We start from the raw sequence: 20,432 nt of genomic DNA on the forward strand, positions 1-20,432 counted from the left end.
GAAAGATGGAAGTGTGGGGTGGGAATTTAGCACAGAAAGCACTAAATATTGGTTAAAAAGCAAGAGAGAGAAAAACATTTGAGGAGGAAGATGAGGAGGAAGACAACTGCATAATAAACAAGAGGGGAGAAAGAGCGATCTTCCTCCTTTGGTGATTATTTGCTGAGCTCTTACTACAGGTGGGGTGGGGTGGGTCACCCACCAAGAGGCCCAGCCTGCGGAGCTCACAGCTGAGTGTACATAATGATCATCAGAAGACAGTGTGACCATCCGTCTCAAGGAGAGGCAAGAGGTGCTAGAGGAGGTCACATTGGAGAGCATTGAGCCCAACTTAGTCCCACAATGCATCTGTTCATAGGTCTGTATCTTCCTACAAGGCAGGGATGCCTCTTTTCCCTTAAGTTCTCAAGGTCTGTTGTTTTGGGCCCTCAATAAATGTTTGTTGAATAAGTGAACGTAAGCACTTCATGGGGGGTGATGGGATTTTTCCTTCACAGGCCTGTGGCCTCCAGTACTACATGGTCCCACTGAAATCAGTCAGTCTGCTGAGGTTGGCACCATCTCACGCTTAGTTCCTCCTTAGGCTTTCCTTATTTCCAAGTCCTCTTATACTTTCCTATCCTATGGGGAGCCAATTACTATTGAAAGAACATCATGCTTGAGGGGGGTACTGTCAGAGAATTTACTTAAATAGGTCAGTGATTTTTCTCTTCCTTGTTCTATTTTCTATAAGCCAGAAATAAGAATGTATCTCTTTGGGGTGCCTTTTCACTCTACTCCTGCCCAGGGGGCAAGTGAACAATTGAACACCCTTGCTCTGAATGCAGCTTAAAATGGAAACCAGTGGGCACGTCCCGCTCTTCAGATCTGTATCATGAACGCCAGCTTTGGGATATCTCTGGGGTTCTCATCCATCACAGGTGAACTCAGCTTTCCCAGAAACTTGGGATTACCAGTACTGGCTTGTACCTGAGTCTCCACAAATGGTCCCTAAGTCTGGAATATGGCAGGAGAGATTGAAGGTTATATGACAAATGATAGGTCCCTTCTCCATTCTACACAGGCACTTCTGGAGTCCCAAGGTGAGACAATCTGCCTCGAGGTTAAGAATTGGTATTGGCTGCAGCCTGTCTCTTGGATTAGCCATTGGGGAGGGATGATTAGGTCACTAAAAGGCACTGTGCTAAACGGCTCTTCAACTAAGGCTCACAACAACCATGAAAGACAGCTATTATTATCTCATCGCACAATCAAGGAAGATGGAGTACAGAGAACTTACATAATATCTTCAGGGTCACATGGCTAATAAATTTGGAATCTAAGGTATAACAGTGATCACATGGCTGCCCCCAAGTGGATCAGAGGCAATGCTACAGGACATCACCAGGTGGATGGGGATTTCAGAGGCTGAAGGAGGATGATAGACCAAGCACTGGAAACACCAATTCAGTTTTCAGATAAAATTCAGAAGCAAGCATGTGTCTTGATATTTTCATTAGCAAATACTTTCTTACTTCATGGAAGTAAAAAATAGAAAACAATATGTACAAGTGATATAATTTAAGATCCTGATGCAGAGAAGGGGAATGAGTCAAGGCCTTGGTGGTCTCCCAGAAAAAGCCCAGTCTGGGTCCTCTCTGTCAGCAATTTGCCACACTGAGCATGGTCCTTATTAAAAAAAAAAGTTTGAATGACTACAGAAATTTTTCTATTTTAGTACTAAATCCTACTATACATTAATTTTAAGTGCTTCTTTAGACTTTATATTCCTGACTTATCATTTGGTTTCCAGGCTTGATTCCAACCTCACATAATGATAATCCATGTATTCATAATTTGCCTGACAGTATTATGCATGACTTTAAATTGTTCTTTTAAAATCAATTATTTGGGTCTTATTTTGGTTTATATATAGATTTTTTTCTTTCTTTTTTGGTGGTACTGAGGATTGAACCCAGGGGTGCTTTACCCCTGAGCCACGTCCCAGGCCCCTATTATTTTTATTTTGAGAAAAGTCTTGCTGAGTTGCTGAGACTAGCCTTGAATTTGTGGTCCTCCTGCCTCAGCCTCCCAATAACTGGGATTACGGGAGTGCACCACCATGCCTGGCTGGCTGAATATTGTTAAAAACAAACAAACAAACTCAAATATGCTGTAAAGTAAAATCACATGACTGATCTTGCTCTTTCAAATGGGTTACTTACAGGTGTAGTTGCAGGTGACTTTTCACTGCTTGGAGAATCTACTGCACAGAATAAAAGAAAGAAAAAAAGATTAATGATGTGAGTTATTCCTATCTTTCTTTTTGATCCTCTCAAAGTAGTGTGTAGTTCGTAGGTCAGCTTGAAAACTATATATATATATATATATAAAATTCAAGAGCATTAGAAAATCATAATAAAGCAGACCCCCAAACCCTGAAGCAGGTGGTACCCATCACCAAAAGAAGCACAGGTTTCCAGTGTAAAATGATTGACCACATCAATTAGCACCAGGTACTACACTAGGAAGCAAAAACTATCCCTTTGAGTGCTGGTTCTCAATACACCTTGCATTCTGTCTTAACTGAGCAGTTCCTTGCCTGCCTAGATGGAGAGGATACAGAGAGGTCAGATGTCATCCAGGAAGGAAAGAGAGTAACACAGTTAACAAGAGAACCATTACCAGTTTCTGGTAAATGCTTCTAATCTTGGTTTTGAAAAAGGTGGGAGTGGACAATAAAGAATGTGGTGGATAATATCATTTCTTTGGATTTTCAAAATTGACATGAAATTCTATGAATTTCAATTTTAGTGTAACTGGTATTGCTCTCAAAAAGCAAGCTCTTTGCTAACTGTGTGTCAGAAACAAGCATTTTTCCCTGAAATCAGAAATGAAGACAAATGCCAGAGACATCATTGGTTGCCCCAACATGGATTTTTTGCACAGAAGAAATGCAGCTACCCAGTAAGCAGTTTACCTGACTGGGAGAAAAACTGGGAACGTCGCCAAGAGTTCTGAACTCTAAGCGGAACACTGGCAGTGCCAGGCGACTCTAGATCGGACGGCAGAACAGAACAGAAAACCATGAAACCAGTGAGAACTGAATAGGGCCATGTCCCCATGTATCAAAGAAGGCTTGATTACAGTCGACACGAGAATTGAGAGCCAGTGACCCCAAAGCACAAAATGTTGTACAAAAAACATAAGCCTGAAGACAATGACAAAAGTTGGGAGAACTGGGGCAGTTTATGCTCTTTTGTCTGTCTTCCTGGGGTGAGGTGAACTTTTACAGGCTCATATTTAACAATGCTATTGTTTAAACTTTATGTCTCAAAATGATAAAACAATATGCTAGGCAGGAGAAAAATGCACAGTTGACATTGCTTTGGGAGAACACTAGAAAGTATAAAAGGCAGCAGAGACAGGCGTTTAATTACTTTATACACATGTCACTTCATGAAGGTTATGTGTGCAAGTCTATGGTCGATAAAAAGAAGTGTCCGCGTCTGTATGCGGTGAAGGAGGTTCATGGCACGTGTTCATATCCTTACAAGTCCAGTTTTTAAAGTGTGCATTTATTTTACTGAAACAATTTTGAGGTATCTTTCTACTGTTGTGTGAGAGTTGAGAAAGGGATGTTGGTCACCTTTAAATGTCTTTTATGAAAGTTTTCATAGCATTTAAAGACTGAATTGATGTATACATGTGTGTTGGGGAAACCTGTGGAACAACAGTTAGGATTTACTTGCAGATCTTTAGTGGCAGTGTGATTGGTTCATAAACAGATGACTTTAAAGAGATATGGGTGATATCACTTTCTGGGGTAATATTATTATTACTGTTGTTGTTGTTATTTCTGAGAGTATTTATTAGGTATGGCTCCAGGATTCCTGATCTTAACCTTATGGTTCTTTGGACTTGGTGCTGGATTTAAGACTAGTCACTTAAATATACTTTTTTTTTTTTTTTTTGCTACTAGGGATTGAACTCAGGCACTTAGTCACTAAGCAATATTCGCAGCCCTTTTTTGTATTTTATTTAGAGACAGGATTTCACTGAGTTGCTTAGGGCCTCGCTAAGTTGCTGAAGCTGGCTTTGAACTTGCGATCCTCCTGTCTCAGACTCCTGAGCTCCTGGAAATACAGGTGTGTGCCACCATACCTGGCTATATTGACGTTTTATATCTGGGCAGAGACCCATTATTTCCCTCCTGCTCCAAGCTCATAAAAGACAAACCATGTTTTTTAAGGTGACATTTATTAAAGTTCTTTTGCTTCCTTTAAGATAAGAATTTCATAAATGCCACATAAGTATTACTGTTATTTTTTAAACTATCAATGATGTCTTTGAGGCACGATTTAAATAAATACTTTGAGTCAGTGGTTTTTGGGGTGTGGTCCCTAGGTCTGCCACATTAGCACCACTTGGGAACTTGTAAGAAATGCAAGTTCTTGGCTCCTGTCCAGACTACAGACTCAGACCCAGTGAGGGTGGGCCCTGTGCCCCACAGGGCCTGGGCATACACTCACATTTGAGAACTCCTGCTTGCAGTCATGACTCTGTAATGTGAGTACTTTTCTTTTAAGGAAAGCATTCAGGAATAGTTTATTTCTGCTGGACATCTCGTTCTACATCTCTGCTCCTATTGCTACTATTCTACAACCACTAGATTACATTATCAGTGCTTATTCCAGGCTAGGTACTAAGCAAAACACTTTCTACAGATTTTCTCAGGCAATACTTCTGATATTCCTAAAGGATGGTATAATTATCATTTCTAATTTACAGGTAGCAATTAGACATGAGGGAGAACCTGATGGGCGCACAGGGAAGAACCAGTTGAGCAACAATTTGAACCCAGACATTCTATCATCAGCTGTAGTTTCTGCAGCTACAATTTCCAGAAAAGAGCACAGAAAAGGTGTACTCCAAATATAATTCTATCTTGAAGAACAAATTTTGAAATGCTCCAGTGCTACTAAATTTTGTTTTTTTAATCATTCAGCGTAGGTTAAAGCATAAAGTTCTTAATTCAATAGCACATTTCCCCAAATCAAAATGCCTTACAATAGGTAATGGAATATATAAATATATGACAATAAAACTAATTAATATGGCTTAAAATATCTATTCCCACTCTATATTCCTTATCTACACAAGTGATAGAAATAGGGTAGAATTAAAATCTGTCTAAATATAACCAATTGCTGGCCCAGTTGTGAGACTTGATTTTTGCCAATTCCCTTCAGGATGGTGGGACTGACAATTTAAAGCAAATACTCTGAAGATAGTATTGAGTTTACTTCCACATGAAGAGATGTACATGTGCAAGTTAATTCCTCACCAAGTGCTCCCTGTTTTGTATGTAGGGCCCAAAAAACTATCAACCAAGACTAATGGGAGGCAACATAGATTCTGCCAACAGTGACTCCAAAGAGCTGCCCACCCTTTAAAAGAGAAGTAATGACAAGTCCCAGGTACTACAAACTCATACCATCCTCTCTTTGCCTGGACTGATAAATCAAATCTATAATACACAGTGGGGAAAGCAAAATTTAAAAGAAACACAAGGAATCTTACTGTCCGGCCTCCCAAACTCTCGCTGTTTCCCCTTCTAGAGAACTTGCCTTGGTACAGTCCAGGGATCTATCTGTTTTGAAGAAAATCCCCACAGATGGTGGAACCCTAGGACCCATCCTCCAGAGTTCACATTGTAAGGGTCCTTCCTGGTGGTATGAACACCTGAGTTTCTCACAAGGACAAAGGGATTAAATTTGGGTTCTTAAAGAGCAAAAGGGTAAATTCATAACCCATAGATGGCCTATGAGGTACTTGGGGGGTCGGTGTTATTTTGAGATCTTCCATGGCAGTAGTAGGTACTATTCTAAGACCTTCATAGGCCCTACCCTCCTATATTTAGAGGTCACCCCTTCTCCCATTATGTTAAAATGTATCAAAATATATGCAGCACATTAAAATATATCCTCAGTATGTGTTTTACACATATTAAAACATGTTCTCACATACACACTGAGGATTTTTTTTTGTTTGTTTCAAGTATCCTCTTACTAGAAAGAATTGTTAGAAAGGTTAAATTGTTGCCTGCAAGGAACATGTTTAATCTGTATAGTGAATGCTTCCTCATCATCATGTACACCCAGAAATTATTAATGGAGTAAAAAATCTGACTTTTTAACAAAATCATTGTCAAGTTAAATGGACATTCTATGAAGACCAAAATCAATAATAAATTTGACATGATATTAAGATTATAAACTTTTCAAAACACTTACTGATTTTAAAAAACATTTTAATTGCCTTTTTATGTTTTGGAGATAATACAAAAAATGTTTAAGGCCTCAAACATTTGGATAGGCCCTTTATACCCTATAATGCCTGGTGTTGGTGACAGGTCCTCAGCTTGATCAAATAGGGAATGTGGCCTCAGTTTTTCATTTTGAAGTTATCGTGGACTCTGTCAAATACACCCTGTCTAAAGGGACATCACAATAAAGGGTGTAGTCATCCTTTAAAATAAAATATTTTACTAGAGATGGGCCCAGCAGAATATGTAGACATAAAATTACAACATTTCCTTTTCTTTACCTTGAGAGTTGAGATTTGGCAAATGTAGTTGGTTGGTTTCAGGCATTTTGTCCAAAAATGGAAATGTCAGGGTTGCTTCTGGTTCTGGGGATTTTGGCTTCATCACCTGGACCAGGGGAAACAGATGTACACGTTACAAACATTGTCTATTAATAAATGTACATGAAAGAAAGTTGAAGGATCCTGGCTATTACAGAATAAGCTCAAATATTTAATTTTTAAATGGAAACTTTGCCCCTTCCCTAAACCCCTTTCGTGCTTTTCTAAATCAATACAGAGGGTAATTTTCCAGAGAAATCAATAAGAGCAAGAAATGTGATGATCACTTCCCTTCAAACCCAAAGGACAATCTCAGTGGCTCTGGAGGCTAAGGCAGGAGGATTTTAAGTCAAAGCCAGCCTCAGTAAAAGTGAGGTTATAACCAACTCAGTGAGACCCTGTTTCTAAATAAATTACAAAAAAACCCCAACAACAACAACAACAACAAAAAACAGTAGACAAAGCCCCAGAAGACAGTAGACTGTCTAAACTATACATTACTCTCTTTCCTTTTCTTATTGGCCAATCACATGTTCTCCTCTAGTCCCACATAATATCAAAATCATAATGTCAGGTAATGAGATATAACACCTAAGATGCTTAAAAGAAAATCTTACTCTGTAAGTGCTAAACATTATAGAAATATTACCTTTTAATGAGCATTATTCTCAAGACACTATTCAAACAGCCACAAGCTTATACAAAGCACATTAAAGACAAATATACTTGCCTGTTGGCAAAGAAGCATTATTAGAAATAACCACTATCAAACAGTGCCACAGCACTGATGCCCTTAGGGAATTTTGTACACTTTGGACATCTTTTCCTTATAGTCAATAGTCCCAAAATTACAGACTCTAAAAAGTCTAATGTTTGCTTTGTTAAAATGGATTTTTCTTATTATTACTATTTATTTTATTTGTTTTACCCTAATCTAATGACCCTTCATAGAAGCACCCTCATACAGACTTGCGTGCTTCTGCTAAAGACCAGATTTTCAAACGTACTTAAACAATATCTAAAACAAGAGTCCGTAGACTCTGAGCCTGAATCTGAATGAAAAACACAGCTGCATCCGTCCACGTTCTTGCAGCTGCTTGCAGGACTTAGTGCTGATCTCAGTCTCTGGCTGGAAGCTGTGTTCCCAGTAGATTAATGTGATAGCTAATGACCTGAAGGTGAGGCAGGCTAATGGACCACTTCTTTCATCACAGGCTGATGTGTGATTCGGTTCTCAGGATAAAGGAATGTTAAAATTTCTTGTCCATAGTATTTCATTTTTCTTTATTAATCATATATTCAACCCAAAAAGAATCCAGAGTAAAATACAGTTCATCAACTCGTTCATCATTACTGAGGTCAACCAGATGTCCAAATGAACTTTGGTATTAAACATACAGCAGAAGCTAGTCTTATCAAAGTTGACAGACCTCAAATCTTAACCTGGTTCCATTTCCTCCAAGATGAGGCCGACAAAAACACGTTTCAGATAAAGTCTGGTTGTAAATAAAATAGTTAATTGTTAGTAGAAATACACAGAATGATGCTGTTTTAAAAGGTCAGCCTCTGGGCACAGGAGCTTTGTTTTACAAAGATGACCCCCTCAAGTGAAATCATAAAATAAAAGTTTTTGCAAACACTGTGATCACATTTATCTAAGCACTATCAGTAGGGAAGGGAAATGGGAGAAATTCACATGGAAAGGTGAGAAAAATCACTGGGTAAAAAGACTCTCATTCTATCTGCTAAGCAACTAATAGGTGTTGGTTAACGTGGAGTCCACAAAATGGAATGCAGGGTGTGTATGTACTTGGTACTATTAGATATCAGGGATAATTCAGTAATCTTGTATATTTTATTTAATGCCTTAAAATGTTCTGAGAAAAACCTTTACAAGCTAGCTTTGATTATTCATGGCATAAAAACCAAAAATCAAACTTGAAGATGCCTGGAGACAATTTTTTTCCATAGTGGGGTAGATACGATACTCAGATTCAAAGATGGCTTATACCAATGAGCAGACACAGATGAAGAATGCCAACGAATACTTTTTAGTCATGGTTTTCATTTTGTTTGATTAAAAAAAATCTAGGAGTGATATAGAGTTTTCCTTTCAGTTTAGATTTAAATGAAAAAAAAATGAGTTTGGAAAGACAATAAATATAAAATGTCTTTGAGTTTATTGTGAATAAGGCAAAATCTGCAAAGGTGGGGAATCCTGCCTGTCCCAAACCCATGGTTTGTATCTACAATTTAATTCTGCTTTGCAGACCTTCAGATCCTTCTTGAATTCTCTATGTATAAAATTGAGGACTAGCTAATAATATAAAAAACCCTACACATTTCTCTATATACTTAAGAAAGGTCCCCAGAGCATCAAGGCAATGGGCTTTAGAGGCTCTTCCAGGGACACACTGCTCTCCCTTCTGAGCCAGGGACGTGGCATTTCTTGTTGAATATCCAGTATCTACTGCGATGCCTGGCACAGATGGCATGGTCAGTACTGGTTGAGTTAATGACAGATTAATGAACAAAGTGATGAATTTTTCACTTTAAAGTCAGATCCAAATTGTGGGTTATCCTAATGGTGATGTACCACCATGATGACTTTGCCAGTCATGCAAGGCAGTGGTTCTCTTTCTTGGTGGCCTGTTAGAATTACCTGGGAGTCTTCAAAAATACAGATGCCTTGTCCCTGTCTCCAAAGACTCTGATGGTCTGGAGTGGGTTTAGTATTTTTTAAATCTACAGGGTAGCCAAGGTTGAGAATAAATAGGGTAAATGATAAAGACCTAGTGCTTGAAAACAAACCAAACTAATGTAAATGAGATGAGACTCCAAACATGGAAGAAAATTTAAAGAATACAAATTTAAAATTATAGAAGAATAATAATTTCCTAAGTTTCTTGTTATTCAAATCCAGAGGCATCCGAAGTACCATCACTAAAAAACAGGTAAATATTAGAAAAAAAATCTCTAGAATGCCGACGGATTTAAAAGCAAAATAAGCAAGCTTATGAATGGTAAATGAAAATCTAACTTCAAGGCTTTATAAATGGTATTTATGTTCTTCTTTCAAGTATATTGAATTCTTCAAAATTAAAAAAAATTTTAAAATAAATTTTAAAAGATGATGAAAGAATATATGCTCAGTATTACTAATAAAGAGGTAAGTTTCAGTGGCTTATCCCTCTCTCATCCTATTTCTGTGTGTATTTAAATATATAATTACATATATTACAGTATTGCATATTTGTTACATATTTATATGTATATATCTTTGTATGTTTTTATATAAATTCTTCACAACGGTCATGAAGCTTATTGGTTTCCAGAGAAAAATACAGATTAAAGATAGGAAAGCGGATTAGAAGAGAAAACGAAATCTCTGTGATCAAGCACAGCCCAGCTGCAGGCTGCAGGCAGCAGGAGCACGGCTGGATCTCACCGCCTTCCTCCACTCTGTACTTCACCTTTTGTGATAGCACTAGCTCCACCTTTCCGCTCATTTCATTTTCTGGCTTCTTCTGGTCTTTTTCTTCTGGCACCTCGTTCTTTAGCTGGGGGCTGGAGGAGAACTCCACAAAGGCCACAGTCGGGCTGCATCGAGTCACCGTTGTTGTGAAATGCTGCGGCTCTAGAAGGGAATTAGAGCCAGACACAGAAAGAAGAAACAGAAAATCATACGAGGGGCCATGTTCCAACAATGCCACGATGAGAGCTTAGTCTAGGTCCTCCCCTGGCAATAAGATACTGAATTACGGTTGATGATAAACGTGTGTGTGGTGATGCGGGATGGAACCCAGGGCCTTGCACGTGCTAGGTAAATGCTCTACCACTGAGCTATACCCCAGCCCAGTTTTTTTTTTTTTTTTTTTTTTTGAGAAAGCAAACCTGCTTTCTTATTTTATTCATAATCCAAAATGCATTCTATGTGTGTAAAACAATCAAATACAACAAGTATATACCAAATACATTAAGCAAAGAATATAGGCAAGTTTTTGTAGTAAGAAATTTTTGAATAAGAAACAATTTCTAAACTCCACAAAAGAAAAACTGATTGATTACACACATTATTGGTTTAAAATAAAATAATAATTATAATTACAATAATATAAATACCTGAAATTTGGGAAGTGCCATGTAAGTGGAATGCAAAGGGTTAAGTAATTTCACAAAAAATATTTAAAAATATTCACCCAGCAAAAAAAATTGGAAGTTTATAGAAAATGACTATGAATAACAAATTGGCATAAAAATATACCAAAACTTTATAACAAACAGAGAAATAGGTCTTTTTTTTTTCTCCTAAAATTTTTCATGTATTTATTAGAATCCACCTCCCCTCCACTTCCACCCCCATATCCTTCTTGGGCACATGACAAAATTATTCTCAAGTTCATTTAAAAAATTTACATTTACATTAACAAGATAAATCAGGAAAATTACGGTAAAGAGAAATAATTCAGAATTTTCCCTGTCAATTTCTTACATATAATTGAAGATATCTGTAATTAAATTTTTTTTATTGTAAACAAATGGGATACACGTTGTTTATCTATTTGTACATGGAGTCAAGGCATACCATTTGTGTAATCATAAATTTACATAGGGTAATGTTGTTTGATTCATTCTGTTATTTTTTTCCCTTCCCCTCCACCCCTCCCACCCCTCTTTTCCAGCCCAGTTTTTATGAAATTATTTTTGACATATGTCTTATCTATTGCTGCTATAGTGTGTCAATATATGACCATCAAGCCAGGCGTGATGGCACATGCCTGTGATCTCAGTGGCTCAGGAGCCTGAGGCAGGAGGATTGGGGAGTTCAAAGCCAGCCTCAGCAACTTAGGGAGTCCCTAAGCAACTTAGTGAGTCTCTGTCTCAAAAAAATTAAAAAAGGGTTGGGGATGTGGTTTAGTGGTTAAGCACCCCTGGGTTCAATGCCTGGTACCAAAAAAAAAAAAAAAAAAAAAAAAAAAAAAAAAAAAAAAAAAAAAAAAAAAAAAAAAAAAAGGATCCTCAATTGTAGAGTTATTTATATGAGAAAATATAATATTTTTTATGATAATGGAAACACACTCTCAAGAAACAAAACAAACAAAACATAACCAAGCACTAATTTAAGCCTGGGCTTTTCTTTTTATAGCAACTTTAGTTCTAGGGTCAGAAGTTCCCCAGGAAGCCTCCAGGGGGCAGCACAAGCACACCCCTTGTAGAGTACCTACTTAACCTTTCTGATTCATTAGGAAACCTCAACTCCATTATATCTTTCTAGTTATCATCATATTTTACCTTAAAACTAGTTGTGGTAAGAAACAAACCTGAGGAGGCAAGTTCTGCATTCCCTTTTCTTGGTTTTCCACCATCATTCTCATCCTCTTGGCTGTTGAGTTCAGTTTCCTCATTGTTTGCCTGAAAAAGATATTTTTCCCCCTTGAATAAAGTATTCCCTTGAAGTTTCTTCAAAGATAAAGGATTTGTCTTAATAATAGTGTTCAGGATAACATGGTAGAGGACCTATGTGAATGATCTCTTCTATTCCCTGGGCAGCTTTCTGGTGAGAGTCCATGTCTGTTGGAAGGAGACTGAAGGAAGCAGGAGGACATGCATATTCCCTCTTCCAGGCTCTCCTGTCACGTGTACATCCCTGCTTCTTCCAAGTTTTCTAAACCATAGATACCATCCATTTGTCCCTCAATACCTTTTGACTTGGCTTAGCATCGTATCATTTGTTAAGTAGGGTTGGTTTTTAAGGTTGCAATTAGCCTCTCAGTTGCCTGGCCTGGGCATAGCTGTCTGTGGCTCTTAACACTGTAGATTTTATTCCTGAGACTCTCTTTCTTCCTGGGCTCCTAGCGATTTCCATTGCTGGATTTTTAATTTGTGCATTCATTCATTCTCACTTTCTCTCCCTATTCTTCTCTCACTGGTTATTATTCCTTCCTTTTCATCAAAATAGGGGCAATTCCTAAAGATTTCAACGGGGCTATATTTTCTCCACTTGTGCCAAATCACCCTCAGATGTATCAGTTATTCCCCCAGATCCACCTGGATGTTCTCTCTCCATTTATGACTTGTACTGTCATCTCCAGTCCCAAGAAGCCATCAAAGCTCCAGTTCAGCTCAACTGACCCATCAGGGTCATGGTAAATGGATGCCACTCAACATGCTAATCTCTCCTCCAATTCTGACAATTTCTGTTTATGGCACTGGGTTTTCCCAGCATGTGAATTAAACTTTGAAGTAATCTTGACTCCTGCCTCATGAGTATTCACCTTTGCCAAGTCCTGTCAAGTGCTAACACAACGGTTTCATAGCCACCTCTTCCTTTCTGTTCCTATAGCTGGGACTGTGGTTAGCCCTCACTACCTGTTCTCCCCCTAGGGGTCTCTCTGATCTTACCATCCAATCCACTGGCACATCACCATTATATTTATTTCTCTCAGTAGGAGCTCAGTTTATCATTTGTAGGCTTGTGTTCCTTTGAGTAATACCTCCATTGTATCATATTTATGCTTGATGAATTTACAATAATAAGAAAATTTAGGTAACCTAAATGTCCAACAACTGGGAAATGACTGAATGAATTACTTATGTCCATATAGGGACATACTATGCAATCATATAAAATAAGGTGTTGAGCAATAATTAATGATATAAAAGTACTTATGATCTAATGTTAAAAAATTTTAACTGAACATATACATGGTATATACACATTTAAGATTATACATGGCTAAAGATATATAAAATATATTTGTTAATACATAAATTAAAACATAAAAAGTAAGGAAATATGAAATGTTAATAGTGGTTATTTTTAATGCACTTAAATTGTGGATAACTTTTTTTCTTCTCTTTATATACATTTTACTTTTTCCAAAATGTTCTACAATGATGTATAAATGTAATCAGAATTTAAAAATCAATGTAATTTTGCAGTGTCTTTCATTGAGAGCCAACTGATTCTAGAATAAAGTCCAAAATTCTCCCAAGATTATACTAGTTGCTGGATAAAAATAAATGAAATATTAAATACTAGTTAGAAAACCTTGACAACTAAAGAGAACAAGTCAGTGACTATAGTGTTTTTCAGTAGAAGTTTCTCATAAAGAGCTAAGGTTGAATTTTTAAAGCACATATAAAATATTTCATAAATTTAAAAATGTTTTCAGATAAAGGTGTCAGAAAAGACATTACTAAATGCTTTATATCCCTATGGGATCTCAAAAAGTTATAGATTTATTGGTCTCTTGTAAGTGTATATATTTTATCCATAAATCAAAATTTGTCTCTCAAATCACCAAAATAAAAGTCCTTTAAAGGTAATGCATCAGTGAAAACTGTTGAATTTTTAAAAACAAAGAAACTTTAAGCACCAAAACTTTCACTGATTTTATAATAGCATCTAGTGGCAAAAATGTGATTTTTCTTTCTTTCCTTTTTTTTTTTTTTTTAGAGGGTGAAGTATTTTGAAATCCTTGTAATTAGATGAAAATTTTCTCATGATGTACAACCATATATCAGTTCTGGAAGAACATAATAACCAGTCAAAATGTAATTTCTAAATCCTGGATAGGAAATAAGCATTGTATTGACATTATTTAATGGATTTCATAATTATTTAATATACCCACAAGCTTGAGTTGAATCCCTTTAAGAGACTTAATGAGTGAAAATACTTAAATAAGCCAATCTTTTATTATATTTAAGTTAGACAGTAGAGAGATAGATAGGTAGATGGTGTCTGTGTATATAGATTTACACTATTACACGAACCACTGAAGAACAACCAGTTTAGTATTACAAAAGAATAAACTGGGTTTTATTATTTAAAGTATACCCACACACAAATAGAAATATTAATACCTGAGAGTATTTTTGTTTTATGATGCTAATATATACAAAACTGGCAGGAATACTGATTTTAGCTTCCTTCCCCAAATGGATTAGATTATTGAAAACTAGCTGAGGCTAGGAAATAAATTTGCAGTTAAAATATTGAGTGATCCTCTTGAGAACGCTGGTGTTTCCAATTTCTAGAAATAAATAACTACAAAACAAGGCCAAAGCTTCTGCAGTCTAACAAGAAACAAAGAAATGAACATATTTTATTAAATCTAAGATGCCAACAATTTTAAGTTGTATTATTTTAGGTAGTACTGAAAGAAAGCACAGTAGTAGAAAGAAAGCACACCATAAAATATGGCATACCATTGATTAGGAGAGAAACCCTGATTTAAAGATTAAAACATGTGAAAAGTGTGCCACTTGGTATCAATGAAATAATTCACGAAGTCCTAAAGTCATAATGTATGATACAAACAAGATCCTCAAACATTAACTACTCACTAAGGATCATTTTACTAGCATATCACATTCCAGTAACATTTGATTTATGCCTGACTAATGGACAACTTCTACTTTTAAGAATTAAAATAACTCAACACTTGAACACTGAGCTCTGGACAACCCAATCTTTCTTACCTTGAAAGGATGGTTTAGAAGTTACATCCTGGCATTTGCTATGGTAAAACAATGGTAGCCACAGCAGTAACCACAATCAGTATTTACCATACTTACCAAATGTCGCACCGAGGGGGCACTTGATGTGAATAATCTCAATTCTCAGAGCAAGTTTAAAGGTAATAACAATATCTTTATGCAGGTGAGAAAACTGAAGCCAGGGGGTTAGGACATGTCCTCTAGTAGGTAATGGAATGGGAACTCTGCCCTGTGCTGTGACCCCCATGCTCTATCATCGGGACTTGGGGTCAAATCCATCTTTAAGTGGTCCCCAGCATTTAGAGGTTTTGATCCATAAGAAGCACTCAGGTACCTGAGAGTTTCAAGCTTATTGCTGATCAAACTGCCTTTTCTTTTCCTTTCCTTCCTCTACCTCCCATTCATTTATTCTGTAGAAGATGGGAGCAGAGTGCTGCCAGCCACCAACCCACATCCAGGTTCTGAGGGGGACGGGGCCAGACACGTAATCCATGTTAGCCAAACAAATGTTCTCATAAGATGCATTATTTATGGAATTTATACTCTCAAGCTTAGTTTAAAAGCTCACTGGTCATCAAAATCAGGCTACAGCAAAGTATGTGGGATAAATTAAGAGACAAGCAAACTGCAGTCCAATTTGAAGAAAAGGAACCCATTTAAAAACACTTTATATGCACTAAGAAAAAGCGGGGGAGGATATACATTTAAAAAAAAAAAACCATAACAGTATTAATTTGTGAGTCTCTGGAGTAACAGATAGTTTATATTTTCAGTTTTCTGTATTTGCAATGTATACAGACTCTCTGTAATCAAGGGAACCCCCCAAGCCTGTTTAATTGAGTTGTGTCTGGCCTCTCCTTCCCGAAGGCTTGTTACTTTTGTACTCGCTCCATTACTTCCAAGGAAATGAGTTTCAAAGTTGGCAGTTTTAAGCGGCCCTGATAGAATCAGAGGTTGGCTTCAAAAAATCCTGCCTTGCTGGAAAATGTGCTTTCTGACCCACACTTTCCTTTGCTTGCAGCTCAAACAGGGAGGGGACTTCTCTTCTCCAACTAGCAACACTTCCCCAAGAATGAAAACAAGTAAATAAAAACAGAGCCCTGGACATGAATGAATGGGCGCATGGAAGGGTTGACATGAGACCAGCCAGGAGCTGGCCTCCTCTTGACTGACTGAGAAGGAATCCAAACTGGCCCTAGTGCCAGACTCAGCCCTGAGGCCACAGGTAGGAGGTGTTGGCTTCCTAGCTCTAAAGGGATAAGGTCCAGCCTCAAAATCTACCTGGCTACTGGCTGCTCTTTTTAATTAGAACCTTGGCCATGGACTGGTCCAGACAGGATGGCCTGGAACTGTGAAGCATAAGGGGGCAAGAACCATCCTGAGACCTAGGGCTGGGGTGCTGGTCCTATTTCTAGGCCACAGGAGCTGCGGAGCTCGGATGGATCACTTAACCTCTGAGGGCTGGTGCACCGATGCCCAAGGTCCTTCCTGAGCAGATATTCTGGAATGCTGAGTGATTTCCCAGCTCCAGTCTTGAATAACTTATCTGGACATGAGCCTGGAAAACTAGCCTATTTATGCCCTGGCACAATGACCCAGGTGCCACATATGCATTGCATGTGTTTCTCCTTTCACTTTTAGACCTCCGAGCTCCATGGAAGATCAGCCTTTCCCAGCCTTAAACCATACATACTTTGCAAACCAACAATATAAGGCTCTTATCCAGGTAAGATGGGCCAGGTTTAATTTTTTATTTTCCCTGATGTATACTTCCTCGAAATCTGTAAACGCTTCTGTATCTAGATATCTTTAATGACTTTTAAAAAACATTCAACCTAACACTCTAACGACTACTGCTAGTTGGAGAAAAAATGGTTTCTAAAGAAATGTTTGTCGACATTTGACATCTAAAAGGAATCTGCAGTTGGTCCCAGCTGGAAGGAAAAGAGCGCCCACTCAGATGCCTTTGCCCTGCTCCCACTGAGAAGTGAAGCTGCAAGAAAGGTCTGATTGTCTGTTTTCCTGGATCCAAAAACATAAGAAAAGTGCTGAATTTTCAAAAGGAAGGCCCTGAGCTTTCTCGAGATGGAAAAACCAGACCTACCTCCTTACTTTACTTAAGAAAAGCAAATGAACTATTTCAGCTGCCTGACAGCTGAGTTTGGCTCTAGGTCAATGAGGGAGAATTGCCATAGACCTGGTGGGAAGGTGTGAACCAGCAGGGACAGTGCGGGTTATGTCATTTGGGATGAGTGGGTGAGAGGAACTGGTTGATCAACAAGATTAGAGAGTGATGGGAGTCGGGTGGTGTCAATGATGGGGTGGGGTCTTGGGAGCCTGGGCAGCAGGATGAAGCCAGAACCAGGAAAGGCATAGAATAGAAGGAGCAGAGAGCTGCAGGAAAAGCTGTGTATCTGCAAGGGAAAAGCTATTCGCGTCTGTGTGATTTTTAGAGAATAACAACGGGAACAACTGACAGGCAGAGCTGAAAGATGACAAGGAATTCATCTCATTTGTATGAAATTTACATCTGTTCAAGATGGTAATTTGATGATCTTACTTTAATGAAAATAAAACTGGTATATCTATTACTATTTTGGGCTTCTGAAAAAAAATGTACTTCTTGTATAATAATAAAGATAATTTATGGGTACTTGTAGCCCGTGAGTTACCTTAACATCATGCTATGGGTTGTACAGACATGAATTCTCACTATAACCATCTGAGGAATATACCATTATTATGCTTATTTTTAAATATAAACTGAGTCTCCAACAGCTTAGCTTGTTCAGGTGGAGACTGACCTTTGAGTATGAGTGCCTTGAATACTTTGAGTATTTTAGGAAAAGATTATTTTGGTACCATTGAGGAAAGAAGAGACTCAAATACAAATATAACACTGACAAAGGACCGAGAAAACTCAGGAGTGGCTTTGAGGAAGACAAAAACAAACAAACAAAAAACCTACAAACCTTTCTGCAGGCTACTAGACATAGCATAAATCAGTTCTCAGTTTAGAACTTCCAAATTCTTTCCCAATCCTGTATTCTAGGAGTTTACATCTGTGCTATGACATGATTTTCTAACAGAAGTCAAAACTTTAAAATGTGAAGAAAAGTGTTAGGTTTCCACTGGGCTTTTAGCCAAAAAATGCAGAAATGAACAACCGCAACCTGAAACATACAACCCCCCCCCCCAACAAAACAAAACAAAACAAAACAACAACCTCTGAAATGTCCCATGGATAAATGGGAAGGAAGGAACTAATCCCTCTGTATGAAGAGCACCTGGTCACTTTCATTCCTCTGGGGGACCTCTCCTGGGCTCCTTAGCACTGACCAGGCCTTTGATCCTACTATTCCCAATATGTGGAATGGTCTCCTTCCTCCTCCATTCCAATGCAGATACCTCACTTAAGATCAAGTTTCCAAGTCCACATCCACACAACACCTCCCAGACTAAGCCCAATCTACAATGATTTTACCTGTTCTTTGTAATCATAAGACCCCTCTGGTCTCTTTACTCTATAATCTAGTATTTAATTATGTATTGCTTCATATACTTTTCTAGTTGCTTCATAAAAACATCTTTTTTTCCCTCAGCAAGTTTACAAATTTCCTTTCCTACTTCAAAAACTGAGGTGCAGAGTAGGTCTTCATTAATACTAGGTTAGCAGGCACCCTAACCACAGGACAGATGCTATCACGACCTCATTTCCATAGAGGTGAGGCAATGAGGGTCATCCAATTTTTGCTGGTATGCGTAGGTACAGCCAAAGTATTAAAAAATAAAACCTCAACTGAACTTAGGGTCTATTTCTAAAGGAAGAAAGCCATGGTTCTAAGAGCATCAAAGGAGAAAGATGAGGTAGAAAGAAGCCAGAGGTGCTATGACGTCATACAAGAGTGCCCATGCCAGCCCAACCTCCCCTCTCTCAGGGGAGGGTCCTGGCTGTCCCTCTCTCTTCCCTGCCCCCTGTTCTGAATGAATGCTGCTGCCTACTGCTGAGGCTGTGCCCTTTGAACAGTTCCAGCTTGCCCAAGAGGAATTGTGACATTTTAGTGGTGGGTGAGGCTACTCCTCTGTAGACAGTGTATCAGTTGGGAATGCAGTTTTTGGAAGAAAGACACTATTTAAAAAGAAGAACACTATTCCTTTGAGAGTGCCATGGGATTGGGCAAATGAGTTAGAGACAGAAAATCAAGTCCGAGCTAGTATCAGTCTCTGGGAGGCTCTGAAGCAAGGCTCCTGTTTCAAGCTGGACACCATATTTGATCACGATCAATTCTTTCACTTTACAACAGGAATACACTGGCAGTAACAAAGTCAAGGAATGCTTTCCTTGGAACAAGGAAATAAGATGAGCAGGTTTACTGGAGAGGTGATTCCTTTAAAATGACCCTTGGGATAATGCACTTCAGAGTAGAAAACTTTTGGTGTCCTAAATTGCAAGTGAGGATGAAGAGTGTTTTATTAATGAGACAAAAGACTATGTAGCATAGCTAACAACTTTCCTTACAGTCTGATAGGTATATACAAATGGTTACCTGCCCAGGAAACGATGTAACAGCTTTTGCCATTGTTAAGAACCTATGGTACTTAGAGGAAGGATACATAATGTCACTACTGATTCAGAACCACTAGGGTATATTGAACTAGAGATTACTCAGAACTAGGCAATTTCTCCAAGGAAGAAATACACAAGAGACTACCAGAATTTTCCATGAATTTGGACCTATGGAGGCTGCCTAGGATCTCGCTGGTTCCCAGGGGAAAAGTCCTTAAGGCCACCTTTTGTTTGGAGTTTTGGTTATGATAATATACGAACTTCTGAAATAACAATTTCTTTCAGATCAAAGAATTCTGTTTCTCTTAAAGTAAGGTATTTTGGGAGATACACAGTCACCATAAAAACTTTATATCAAAAGAAATTAAGAAAAGCTCAAAAGTGTGGCAAAAGAGAAATAAGGGCAGAACTATTGTCTTAGAAAAATAATTTCACACCTATAATGTCTAATTAATTTGGGGGCTTCTAGTTAAAATTTAAGAGCATAAGTTAACGTCTACTCTTCCGGTTAAGTTCCCACACTGCTAGAACTTGATGTTCTATTTCATGGTAATTTGTAAGACTCTTCAGAGGTGACATTTATACAAACGTAAAGTGAAATTACGTTCCAGGTTGAGAGACTCAGCATTTGCCTGGGTCACTGAACCAGTCTCTCTTGGAGACTAGGAAACATGCTCTGGTAGGGGATGTGATTTGGATCTCTTCCCATCTGAATCTCTTTCATGGAGTTTTG

General features: G+C 38.1%; 1 protein-coding gene across 1 annotated transcript in view; it reads right to left on the bottom strand.

The window, feature by feature from the left end:
* LIMCH1 (LIM and calponin homology domains 1) overlaps nt 1-20,432 on the bottom strand; it is an 83,422-nt gene that overhangs the window by 16,705 nt on the left and 46,285 nt on the right. Inside the window, 4 exon segments of the mRNA XM_079152889.1 lie at nt 2,205-2,245; nt 6,589-6,694; nt 10,101-10,264; nt 11,949-12,039. Of these exon segments, the coding sequence (XP_079009015.1) occupies nt 2,205-2,245; nt 6,589-6,694; nt 10,101-10,264; nt 11,949-12,039 (402 nt within the window).

The sequence above is a fragment of the Sciurus vulgaris genome (assembly GCF_902686455.1).
Source record: "Sciurus vulgaris genome assembly, chromosome: 9".
NCBI lineage: Eukaryota > Metazoa > Chordata > Mammalia > Rodentia > Sciuridae > Sciurus > Sciurus vulgaris.